At 37.3% G+C, this 13643-nt stretch overlaps 1 protein-coding gene across 1 annotated transcript in view; it reads right to left on the reverse strand.

Annotated features, from left to right (window-relative positions):
- Positions 1-3074: 3074 nt before the first annotated feature.
- Positions 3075-13643, reverse strand: part of FAM189B (family with sequence similarity 189 member B) — a 991404-nt gene continuing 980835 nt past the window's right edge. Inside the window, exon 13 of the mRNA XM_044080204.1 lies at positions 3075-4693. Coding sequence (XP_043936139.1) covers positions 4520-4693 — 174 coding nt within the window. The 3' untranslated portion in view covers positions 3075-4519. The remainder of the gene's footprint in view (positions 4694-13643) is intronic.

Below are 13643 nucleotides of genomic sequence, written 5' to 3' on the forward strand. Positions count from 1 at the left end.
GTGACATGAGATATCTTCCACTTTAGGAAAGTCATTTGTGATAAGGTGCCAATCTCTTGCCATAAAACTACTTCCCATTAACTTGTAGCACAAGGCTTTACATAGAACACCCCAGGAACCGTCATATTTCATTTCAATATGTCGTATTTATGCATCATGTAAACCTCTAAGCGAATGACACTAATGATGAGCATAATGACTTCATGTTAATTAACTTTCACAGAATGACAAATCATTACTGCATGCAGCAGAACCTGGGTCATTTCTTGAATGCACATACTTTGCAGAGCAGTTACAATGAATGTATGGCTTACAGTCTGCTGTGAAACAGATTGCAAACATTACACTGCAGACTTGAATCAACACCTGAAATCTGAAATGCACAGCAGCAGAGGACATACCTTATCAGGGTGTCTTCAGAACAATGTATGAGTGATTTTACAGATTTAAAATTATGCAAACATTTAATTCTGCAGACTTGATTCAACATCTGAAATCTGAAATGCACAGCAACAGAGTACATACCTTATCAGGGTGTGTTCAGAACAATGTATGAATGATTTTACAGGTTTAAAATTATGCAAACATTTAATTCTGCAGACTTGATTCAACATCTGAAATCTGAAATGCACAGCAGCAGAGGACATACCTTATCAGGGTGTCTTCAGAACAATGTATGAATGATTTTACAGGTTTAAAATTATGCAAACATTTAATTCTGCAGACTTGATTCAACATCTGAAATCTGAAATGCACAGCAACAGAGTACATACCTTATCAGGGTGTCTTCAGAACAATGTATGAGTGATTTTATCCCTTGTTTCTAGAGTATAGGATCATTACTGATGATTACCATGAATAAAACATACTGCTTGCACCATGTAACTGACAAGAAGGAAAAGGGTTTTTTTTCAACTTAAAGATCAATTTACAACAAACAGAGCAGGGTAAAAATGTCAATCTTTATATTTGGAAGGCAAAGTTATTCTTTCAAAATATAAACAAAACATACAGACCCTTTCAATATGTAAGGAAGACCCTGGAGTATAACAGATGATGTCTTCTTCTTCATCTTTGGAAGTTTAAACTGTAAAACTTAGCAGCTGATGTGCAAATACATCGCTACAGATCAAGCATGCATTGAAAAGGTTGTATATAAATGCAGTTTAAAAACACTCTTTCACAACCCCTGATCTTCTCCCTCTTGATTCTTCACAATTAAATCTCTCAAAACTTTTCTTGTAACTGTTCGAGTGGCATGCAGGAAAGCAGTAAGTCAGAAGAGAACATCACAAGATTTTCAACATTTGTACAGGACATTCATTCAAGAACAAGCTTCGTAAAATGCATTTGGAAGAGTTTTTGCCTAATGCAATACAATGCCTGACTGTGTAAGATAGAACAGAGATTCAGTTTTTTATCTGAGGTGAAATTGTTTAAGAGGATTATTCTTATGCATTGCTCCAAATGAGGACTTTGCTAACATACTGTCTATGATTTGGTGGCTTCTTCCTTTTCCTCACTTAGTTGTATAAACTAGATGCTAATTTGTCCCATTCCCTGCTTCCTTACTAGCCTACAAGATGCTATCTGGTCAACATACTTAACAGTATATCAGTCCTCCAACTTCATATTTCATCCAGATCTTAGCACAGGCTTAGTCTATGTAGCCATTAGTCACACTGTGTGCCATCCTTGACATTTAGTCTTATTGTGACATACTCTCAAGACAGAGACATAGCAGTCTGCATATTTTGAACTTTCAGATCACATGTCAGACATTCTCTGCTATGCATTTCTCCCTGGCACCAATGTACTCTAGTCTTAGCACAAATTGATGATGGAAAATGAGAAATGAGTCTTACTGACACATGGGTCTCCTTTTCAGTTGACTTATGGTATCAGCAAGAAACGAACGGGTGACAGCTCAATTTTTGGTATGTCAAAATGAAATTACTAAACATTTTGCTTTTACATTTTGCATATTGTATTCTATTCTGCAGTGCGTGTGTGTGTGTGTGTGTGTGTGTGTGTGTGTGTGTGTGTGTGTGTGTGTGTGTGTGTGTGTCTGTGTGCGTGTATTGCATGAAATAGTGATGTTTTATATATATATATATATATATATATATATATATATATATATATATATATATAAATAATCACACAATGAAACAATGAACATTGAAATGAACTAACAGAGTGATCTAAAAAGAACGAACCACAAAACAATAAAAACAAAAATTACTATTTTTTGCATTTTTGCAGGGGGGCAAGTCCCCCGAACTCTTCACACCCTCTGCTAATAATATGTATACCAACTCTGAGATCTCACGACAGCAGGGAAAGGACAAGTTCCAAGTTCACACAGTCTCAGAATCTCACACAGACACACAGCAGCCGGCATTAAGAGAATTTAGTTTCTTAAGCTGGAAAAGCAGCCAAAAAGGAATGTTTGATATTATGAACCTTCCCACATATGAGCTGCAAGTACATACAAACCCTTGTTCCCATTTTTGCATAAGGGGTCTGTGTATATATGTGTGTGTGTGTGTGTGTGTGTGTGTGTGTGTGTATGTATGTATGTATGTATATATATATATATATATATATATATATATATATATATATATATATATATATATATATATGACACTTTATCATGTATAAACTACATTGAACCCTAAGTGATCAAGCAGAAATGCTTGAAACTCCACTACAAAGTCAAATAAAACCTTAACCAAGTAGAGGGCTAGTCTCCTGCACCGCATGATAATTATATATACCAGCTCCGAGACTGCATAACAGTGGTGAAAGGGCACATTCTCCAATTCCCACTGTACTGCTTTCTTGCACAGTAAAAAAGGTGGTATGAGTGATCAGCTGATTTTTGATTAGCTGTACCAGCTTTTTTTACTGCTCAACTACCTGAACTTTTGATAAACTGTAAGACATCTTTATATATGTATGTATGTGTGTGTGTGTGTGTGTGTGTGTGTGTGTGTGTGTGTGTGTGTGTGTGTGTGTGTGCTCGCATATTGCTCTCTCTCTCTCTCTCTCTATATATATATATATATATATATATATATATATATATATATATAGTTAGCTTGGCTGGGATTTTCTTGCAGTTTCACTGAATGGTTTGTCTATGTACTTTTTACCCTTTTGTTTACACACACACACACGCACACACACACACACACACACACACACACACACACACACGATATATGTATGTGTGCATTCTGGCAACTTTGTGCTTATTTTATTTTTTCTCATTCTGCACTCATCTTTAATCGATGTGCTTAATGTCCTTTTCTTCCATTATGACACTACTACCTCTGTGTCACTTATAAGCTCCATAATATACACCTATATTGACTACATACTATGTTACTTAGTGCTTTCATTAACAAAGTCCTGATACACTTCAAGAGGACAGACAAAAGCCTCATGTCTAAAATGAATATGTGAGCCTTCTCACTGCAGATGGCTAGGCAGTCCATTTTTATGCTAAGTATTATAAAATGTATTCAGTGACAAAATTACTGACCTAGTTGACAGGTGCTTTGTTAAAATAAGTAACAATATTGTGTTGGTACATTCAGATAACAATGCTTCTAGACAGAAGTTCACTAGTACAGTGGCAGACTCTCAGATCTCTACCTATACTCACTTTTCTAAAATATTTAATGGGTGTCTTGCCCACTGTAAACTCTATGTAACTTGGTAAGTATACACTTTCATTATACATTGCTGTAAAAAAAAAAAAAAAAAAACATATATATCTCTAGAACATTCTTTAGACGCTAGGTAGCAGCATTCTATGTCCTTTAAGATAGAATATTATGAACTGTCTCACTAAGATGCACTTTATATCTTCACTTTAGGTTACAGTTTCTCATGTTCCAACTGGGGCTGCATTTGCGCTATATCTTGTCTTGCTTTGTTTCCTGGGAATTGGTCATTAAACATTCTCAACAGTGGCATAAAGTGCAGCACTAAATAAATTATAGGTCAGTATGCCTATGGTATGTTGTCAGAATTTATACAGATCTTCTTCAAGATTTCAGAGAAGTAAAACATAGCACCTTGAAATACCAGCATGGATTAAAGTCTGTTCCCAAAAATGCAAAAATAATCTTAGTATTCTATGTTTTAGCACTCGGATTGTTGGGGAGTTACTTTTTCTTTGTTCAGCATATAATTATAATAAAGAGTATGCCCTTTTCCATAATCAATATGTAATAAGTCTAGTTATGATTATAATTTATCAAAAAGTTCACTGTAATATATCTCAGTGAAATGTACTATTAAACAGGTTTGGAATGGAACAACTCTCCAAAGCTGACCTCTATGGGAAGATGGTAGCCTAATCAGAAAATGTTCTTATAGTACATCTCCTGTTCAGTTTCACGTGAGAGCTGTCCTACAGCCATGCTTGCATATATTTGTGTGAAAAAGTGCCAAAACATGAATTCTCACTCCCTTTTAACCAATTATAAGGATGATAGCTCTGTCAGAGCACGGTTTCCTTGTGGATGCCATTGTAGCTGTGAGGTCTGCTGTGCTCCATCCCACCACTGGACAGCAGACGCCAGACAGAAGAGGTAGAGCTGAGGTCCCCACAGCTGCGCAGATGAATTCCCTCCTGCTGCTGAACTCTGCTCAAATGCCAAGGATTACGTAGCATCTACAGAACAAATGGAAAAACAAATCTAGATGTAAACATTTGCACCTGGGAAGGTTCACAGTAAATATTAATAAAGTCCATGAAAAAAGCACGTTTACTTCTGCAGGGAAAGAATATTGTGTTTTCAAATTTTGACCTTAGCATGTTGTCATAACGATTGACTATATATATGTATTCTATCTTAACATGCTGCCATAATGATTAACTATAAATGTACTCTAGCATAACATCCAAGTTTGAAATCAAATATGACACACATTTTAATGATAATTCAGATGCCAGTCGTGCAGACAGAAAGAAAAGCAAAAGTTGTAACTCCCCCACAAACAAATTCGAGGAAAGAACGTGAAAGTAAGATAAGTTAGAAATCAAAATGGTATTAACTAACGAACGTTGTTAAAAAAAAACAGCACAGCAAATACTATATTACATTTTTTAACTGTAGTAACACAAAACTTTAGTCTTCAGCGATTTGTCAGAAAAACACAAACTTTATGAGGAACATACCAAAAATATAAGGCAAAAGTCTAGATATTCTGTGAAATTCTGGACAATTGAGGTACAATTGTTAGGAAGGTTTTATTATCTAAACTCTGTGGTTTTAAGGTTGTAGTTAACTTAGCTCCTCTAAAATATCTTGAAATATTGGGGGTGTAGTAGTAACACAGAATGATGTAATTCTTAGTATGTCTACTTCGTATAACATCAGAACTAACATTTACATTTATACATAAAATGAAATATTCAAACAAATAAACCCTTTATCCAGTTCCACTGGAGATGAACACCAAGGCAAGAATAAAACACACAAATGTAGGCTAAGCGCTTTTGTTTTTTTAATAAAAAACTTCAGAACAAAATACAACGAACAATGACCTAGTTTAAAAATCATCCAAAAATGACGTGGTGCTACTAACCACCAATCAAACATTAATTGATTAATTAATTGAATGCACCGAAAGTTCAGTCCACAACTAGAAATAAAAAACATTAAATACATTGATATTTTAACTAAACTTTTAATAGAAATAGTCTCATTTAAGCCTGGTGCCATTTCAGCACAAAGAAAAACCTGCCATTTTAATTTTAAATTTTCGAGCAAATCTAGAACATCCACTGAGTGACCTCCCAAACCTCTTGTATCAGAGCCACATGGGATATATGCAAATGATCCTTATGAACATCAGGTGTTTCAGCTAATTGTCGATTCTGAATGCCCATGACTTGTTTCGTCATTTTAATGGACAATTTCAGGCCAATAAAGCCAAACCCCACTAGCTGTGAATATGCATATTTCGGCCTTGATAGAGTTTTATTTGTTTATTTAGTTTGTTTCCACCCTTTTGCTCTTTTTTTTTTGTTATAAAATGAAATATTGTCTGATATGGTAGCTTTAACAACAATGTCATGTTTCCTAATGTGTGTCACCTCTTAAACATCTCTTTACTTTGCACAAAACAGAACAAGTGCGCACGCAAAGCTTGCTAAGTAAAACTGCTGCAGCAAGCAGATGTGGATAAACAGGAAACTATATTTCTTACACTATAAGCTTGATAGTACTGGGATACAAGGTAAAGCATTTGTCATTTACTGACTTTGCTACATCACAAGACAGACTGAAGTAGAAAGTAAACTTTATGATAAAAGCAAACTTTCTTTCTCTTACCTAAAGAGCTGCCTCAGCTATGTGTGACATAGGTATTCAGTGAACTGAAGCACAGTCACCAAGTACTTGTCTTGCACACCATGACTCTTATGGTGTAACAGGAGCATGGAATATTCATGAGAGGACTGGGAATCATGACTGATGACACACTCTTAAGAAACCATTCATTGATTATTTCAGAGAGACACTGATGCTGAAGCAATCAGTGAGTAGAAATCAGAGCAGAAATCAGCTGCAGTTGATCAGTAAATAGTCACTGAAATTGCAGTAAAAATTGGAGCAAAAACAGAGCAGCTGACTGAGCTGAGAGCTATGGTATACATAATAGCTTGGTCTTTGTAATATGTTTTCTGAAATTCCAGTGAAACTGCTCATTTTAGGAGTTATAGCTTTTTTGTAACCTCAACAGTGTCTATCCTTAAACTCCTTGACACCCAATTGACACATTCTGTCCTCAATAAGTGACACTAGACCCATTCACTCTAGACAATGGCACAAGCACTGCTGTCATCTGTTCCATGACCCAGGCAGCTGTGTATAGGCCTATGCAGTCTATGTGGAGGTAAATGTCAAGCACTTAGGGTAGGCCCTCATTTGCATGAAGTGTTCTCTGGCTCCACAACCCCTCTCTTGAATACACATGCATCAATTACACACAGATGACCAGTCCCCCAACTAATGGGCAGCATGGTCATCACCTTGACCCAGAATGCTGCATGAACATGTGATATTGGGGGCGGAGTTTTGGGTTTTAAAAGCAACATGGTTTAAGCTTTACATTAACTCTGTTGAAGTCCCATAATTGTTAGGGGATGAAAGCACTTAGTCTTTGTAATTTTGTTGAGGATATTCTACACTGTCATGTGGCTTGATTGCTTTGGAGTGCTTTAACTTCATTTGGAATGCATTCTCCCTACATCAGGAGTTTATATTGCACAATCTAGGCCTATCAAAGAATTCCTATAGCCTTCAATGCAATAAATAAAGCTAAATAATTAAAACCATAAAAGATGGTGTTGCAGCACTGATCTTTCAACTTTAGTTCAAAAACTCGTAGATCTTTCAAAAATCAGAAATAGTACTGTATAGAATAGAGATCTAATTGTAATAAAAAATAATGATTCCAGTATTACAAATGTATTCCACCACTGATTTACGCAAACAATAAGCACAGTAAACTAATCTCATCTGCTTCACAAAATCACTTTAGTGCTGAAAAGCCATAATAATGACCAAGCAACAACATTTTCATTTACAGGAAGCCTCTGTACCCAGCAATTATAGTTACTTTGCTGTCCATGCATATTTCAGATGTCAGACTGTAACAGAATAGATAAAATAATAGCCACCCAATGTATTTCAAACTCAATTTTACACAAACATGCCCATACCCAATAACTGGTTGCCTGGCAGGAATAATTTGTTCTAATCAAGTATCTGACATCAAACATAATACAAAATAAAGGTCAAACAACATATTCCAGAAGCCATTTCACACCATTTTATACAAAATACATAGTTGCTCACCAGTTTCCACAGTCATACCTCTCAAATCCCCAATTTCACATAATGTTCCTAATTTTGCCTCTTATTTTGCCACATATTTTTGTAATGTTCCTAATAATTTTTTGGTTTTCTGACAAATTGTTGTAGATTGCAGTTGCTAAATAAAATGCATCTACATACAAAATAAACACTGTGCTTTAAATATTGATAGTAAGAAATCTAACTGCTCGTGCATTTATAATGCTTTGTTATCATTTTCTTTTAATAGTGACACACTTTGCTACCATTGTTTTCTAATAATGATAGTATTGACTGCTACTTTAAAACACAACATGTACTGCAGTGAGTTACTACTTAATTACTGCTGTTTGTGCTGTTTGAAGAATCACTTCTTTTTTGTTTCTGTCATTAAATTCAGTAATTCATTGAAGAGAGTTTCATATTTATCTTTTAATAAAAAAATGTGGAGAAAGGGATTAAAGGGATCATATATGCATTACAACATTGGCTACATCAAACTTCAAACTAAAACATTTAACCCTGCATATAATCACAATTAATTAAATTACTATGCATTACAACATTGGATACATCAAACTACAAACTAAAACATTTAATCCTACATATAATCACAATTAATTAAATTACTATACATTACAACATTGGCTACATCAAACGACAAACTAAAACATTTAACCCTACATATAATCACAATTAATTAAATTACTATGCATTACAACATTGGCTACATCAAACTACAAACTAAAACATTTAACCCTGCATATAATCACAATTAATTAAATTACTATGCATTACAACATTGGCTACATCAAACTACAAACTAAAACATTTAACCCTACATATAATCACAATTAATTAAATTACTATGCATTACAACATTGGCTACATCAAACTACAAACTAAAACATTTAACCCTGCATATAATCACAATTAATTAAATTACTATGCATTACAACATTGGCTACATCAAACTACAAACTAAAACATTTAACCCTGCATATAATCACAATTAATTAAATTACTATGCATTACAACATTGGCTACATCAAACTACAAACTAAAGCATTTCACCCTGCATATAATCACAATTAAATTACTATGCATTACAACATTGGCTACATCAAACTACAAACTAAAACATTTAACCCTACATATAATCACAATTAATTAAATTACTATGCATTACAACATTGGCTACATCAAACAACAAACTAAAACATTTAATCCTACATATAATCACAATTAATTAAATTACTATGCATTACAACATTGGCTACATCAAACTACAAACTAAAACATTTAATCCTGCATATAATCACACTTATTTAAATTACTATGCATTACAACATTGGCTGCATCAAACTACAAACTGGGGGGGGGGGGTAATACTCCATAGACCCAATGTGGGAGGCTCTCAAACCATACTGAAGATCTGTAATTGCCTCTCTGCAACTCTCACACTATTATTCTTTCATCTTCTGACTTATGCATTTATCTTGTAGGAGCTCTTTTGGCCATACAATAGAATGAATACTTAATTGCTCTAAAATACGTATGAAAATTGCCTGCCTACAAAATATTTTGGTATTCTTAATGTGTAAAACTTCTAATTGTGTATTTGTAAAATCAGTCTAACTTTGAATTTGCTTTTTGCTTTTCTTCTGTGAAATTTTGTGAATCGTAATTGTGCATTTAGTTATGGCCGTGGTATTTTGTGCCATTGGCATCTGAGTTGTAGCTGAAAAGGGTCCAAGGGCCAACACACTTTCATGGTCAGCAAAAATAAATAAATGAATAAATAATAAAATGCTAACCTCAAGATCACACAAACTTATTGAAACGGGAAAAGGTGTGAAAGAAACTTAAAGCTCAGCTTTTTCCCTTTTCTCCAACTCTTGTAACCAAAACTACAGTCCAGTATATCTGACAAAATAAGTTTTGATATAGCAAAATATTGCCAACAAGAACATACAATCTTCCTTCTGCATTATTTTGTGACATGAGCCTAATTGATAAACTGTAGTTCTATCACTCTCATATGATTTATCTGCATTTTTAATTTATCTGCATTTATTTAAACTGTATTTGCCTTAATATTGCTGCACACTCAATTGTGCTAGCTTGTACTGCATTTAAAGTGTTTTTGCTACTGTTCCCAACTGCTTTTCTGCAAAAAAAAAAAAAAAAAAAGTTCTAAGCTTGTTTCCCGCCTTTCCTGTAACTAGTCTAGTCCAGATACAGATTTGCTGTATTCAGGACTGTTTTGTAAGTTTCTGAGCCACCCAGACCTTTCTGTGTTGGAGAGAAGCCTTCTAGCTTACCAGTGAGAGTGGTAAGCACTAGGTAGCCTATCTACCACAAGAGGAGTGGTTTCTAGTTAAGAAATTGTAGTTTATTGGCCGTTTGGGCATTTTTTTCCATCCCTTTCAACTTTCTGGTTTAAAAGTCCATGTTGCTCACCGTGCAGCGGAGGCTCAGCTGACATAAACTATTACAAGTGCCAGAAAGTCTGCTCTTCAATTTTCCCCTTAGAACGTGCTTGTTCTTTTACTTCTTGCACTTCAATTACCATAATTGGCTAGCACTTTAACAGGCTTTTGTAGCATTTATTGTAGCACACTTAGGTGTTTTCAGCACTAGCTGCTACTATGCGGTAACAGCACCAGTACTCATTAGTTATGACCACCCCTCCTGATATGATTGTAGGGCAATTTCCTGTGATTTCTCCTGGTAACCTGGTGGTTATGTGGCAATGTGGCAACTGTCTAATGTACACAGACAACCCTGTCCTCTTATCTGCCAACACTCATACTTGTGAGAGATGCACTTATACCACCAAACTGGAAGCATTGCATGCTCCAGCCAAGACTGGACTAGCTGGTCAAGCGGAGAAGCTCAATACCTGCAACTCACTACATACAACTCACAGCCCTCCAAAACACCAACCATCACAACCCACACATAGTAACACAAACCATACACCCACCTTCAAGGAGGATCTCAATAAAAATTTACTCAAACAACAGAGACCCCCGAGACAGAAATGCACTCAACCACCACAACACAACACTAACCCCAGAACACATAGCTGACCACCACAGTGTGCCCCTCAACCCAAGCCCTTAAGGCAAAACACTTTGCCCAATGTACTAATCATAGGACACTCAATTGAGAGGCACACTGATGTCCCACTCACTAGGTTGAACAAGGAGAAGGTGACAGTCAGTTGTCTATCAGGTGCCAGGATCCGCTACATAACACATGCACTCAGGTCACTCCACAAGTACAAATATGACTCAGTCATTGTCCATGTGGGTGTGAATGACCTGAGACGTACCACCTTGGAGTACATGAGATGTGATGGAACTCTCGGATTATGTGGCCCAGGCAGGTATGACCCTATCACCCAAAATGATACCACAGTATGAGCAGAAAATGATTGACTTCAACAATTGGCTAAGTTTCTAGTGTCATTCTAAGGGGATCTAGTATCTGTTGCCTGGAATGACATGATCAACAGACCTTGATGCTTTGCCAGAGATGGCCTGCATCTATCACCCCTGGGATTCTGTGTACTGGCTAAGAGCCACCCCTATAGTGCCTTTTTAGGCAATGTTGCAAAGACCAAAATTCCACCATAACAGCTACAAACAAATGCAATCAGAGGGTCATGCTGCTCAATGCTAGAAGTCTAAATCTCAAAATGCACTCGCTCGAAGCTCTCCTCAAAATGGAGAGCATTGATATCTGTGCTGTAATGGAGACCTGGTTTAAAGAGGCAGAAAGCACCCCTGCAATCCCAGGCTACAACTCTTTCCATACCTTTCAGCCCCAGAATATGGCCGGAAGCTCCAAAGGAGGTGGTGTCGCCATATTCTCAAAGGATACACACACCTCTAGACTGGTAGCCCAACATAATGCATCCGTGATACTTCAGGTACAAAAGATACTGGGTAAGATGGCAATACAAGTCATAGCCTACTACAGAACCCCAAACATGTCCCTACAGTCTCACTCCAACTTCCTAAGTACCCTGGAATCCATCAAAGTCCAGCCCAATACTCTCATACTGGGTGAGTTCAACTAGCCTTCCATTAACTGGGAAAACTATTCAAGTACCAATGTACAGGCCCAATGCTTTCTGGAATTTATCAATTACAATGCCCTGGACCAGCTCATTCTGACCCCTACTAGAGGAAGCAACATCCTTGACCTGGTTATCATCAACATGGGAGACCATTGCTCCACACCTATAGTCAATTCCTCCCTGCTTAAATCTAACCACAAACTGATCACCATGGAAATCTCCATCTCACCTACTCCCCACGCTAAGGTGATCACCCTGAAAAACTTCTCTAAAGCTGACTTTGGGCTCCTAAAAACAGACGTGGCTAATTTCTTGGCACCCCTGCCAGTGGGAAATAGCTGCATGACTGCTGAATCATACACCAATTCACTGTACGAGCATGTACACAAATGCATGGACCTTGCCATGCCAAATAGAACTAAGAAGCTCTCCTCCAAAAAAAGGAAGCCAATTTGGTGGTCCCCAGCCATCAATAAACTCTACAACTGCAAAAAAATGATGCCACAAGACTGGAAAACCTCTCTTATCAGTCTCAACAAAAAGCTGAGATCCCTTATCAAATCCTCTAAAGCCAGCTATGAAGGCAGAATTGTGGCTGACACCAAAAACAACCACAAAGCCTTCTATAGTTATATCATAAACCTCAAAGTCAATACCCAGATTTGCTCTGAGTTATTGCACAATGGCACCTCCTATACTGAGGCAACAGATATAGCCAACATACTGGCCGACAGATTCAGTGCCAACTTTACCCCTCTCCCCCTAAAAGGCTCTATCACAAAACTATAAGAAAGCCTGGTCCCCACCATTTTTGCAGCATAGGTAGAAGCTGCTTTGTCCAAAGCCAAAAATACAGCATCCATGGGACCTGATCATATCCCTGGCTACATCCTACATGAGCTAGAAAACTAACTGGCACCGCATCTGTGTGCCCTGTTCATTCACAGCCTTACCTCAAGCTATGTCCCTAACAAATGATGCACTGCTACAGTCATCCTGCTCCATAAAGGGGGAGCAACTACAGACCCTGGGAGCTATTGCTCCATTAGCCTAATGAGTCTGGTATGCAAAGCTATGGAGTGCATCATCATGGACTTGCTTAACAAAGATATAGGCAAGCTCCAAACTCTTGACCCCACACAGTTTGGCTTTGTCAAGGGGAGATCCTGCCCGCTGAACCTGGTTGACTTCTTTGAGGCAGTCACCAAGGGTGTGGATGAGAGTAAAGCAGTGCATACAGCCTACCTTGAACTGGCCAAGGCCTTTGATGCCATTCCCCACTCAGGTATCATTGATAAACTCACCAAACTAGGCATTAATCCTTACACCACTAAGTGGGTTGCAAACTGGCTCACAGAAGAACCCACAGAGTGAAAGTTGCAGATTCCAAGTCAGACTGTCGATTAGTCACGAGTGGAGTCCCACATGGCTCGGTCCTGGACCCTCTCCTGTTTGGCATCTTCTTCTCAGAAGTCCAGGTCAACACACTAGGACTCTGGCTGACCAAGTTCGCTGATGACTGCAAGCCAGGAGTCATTGTCAACTCTCCAAGTGATTCAGACATCCTACAAAATGGCCTCTCTGAGGCCAATGACTGGTGTCGGAACCATGGCTTGAAGCTTAATGCCAAAAAATGCGTTATCATCCTCTTTGGAAAAAAAATCAGTTCC

This window comes from Protopterus annectens, chromosome 8.part0, assembly GCF_019279795.1.
Source record: "Protopterus annectens isolate FY-2018-M chromosome 8.part0, PAN1.0, whole genome shotgun sequence".
In the NCBI taxonomy this organism is placed as follows: Eukaryota; Metazoa; Chordata; order Ceratodontiformes; family Protopteridae; genus Protopterus; species Protopterus annectens.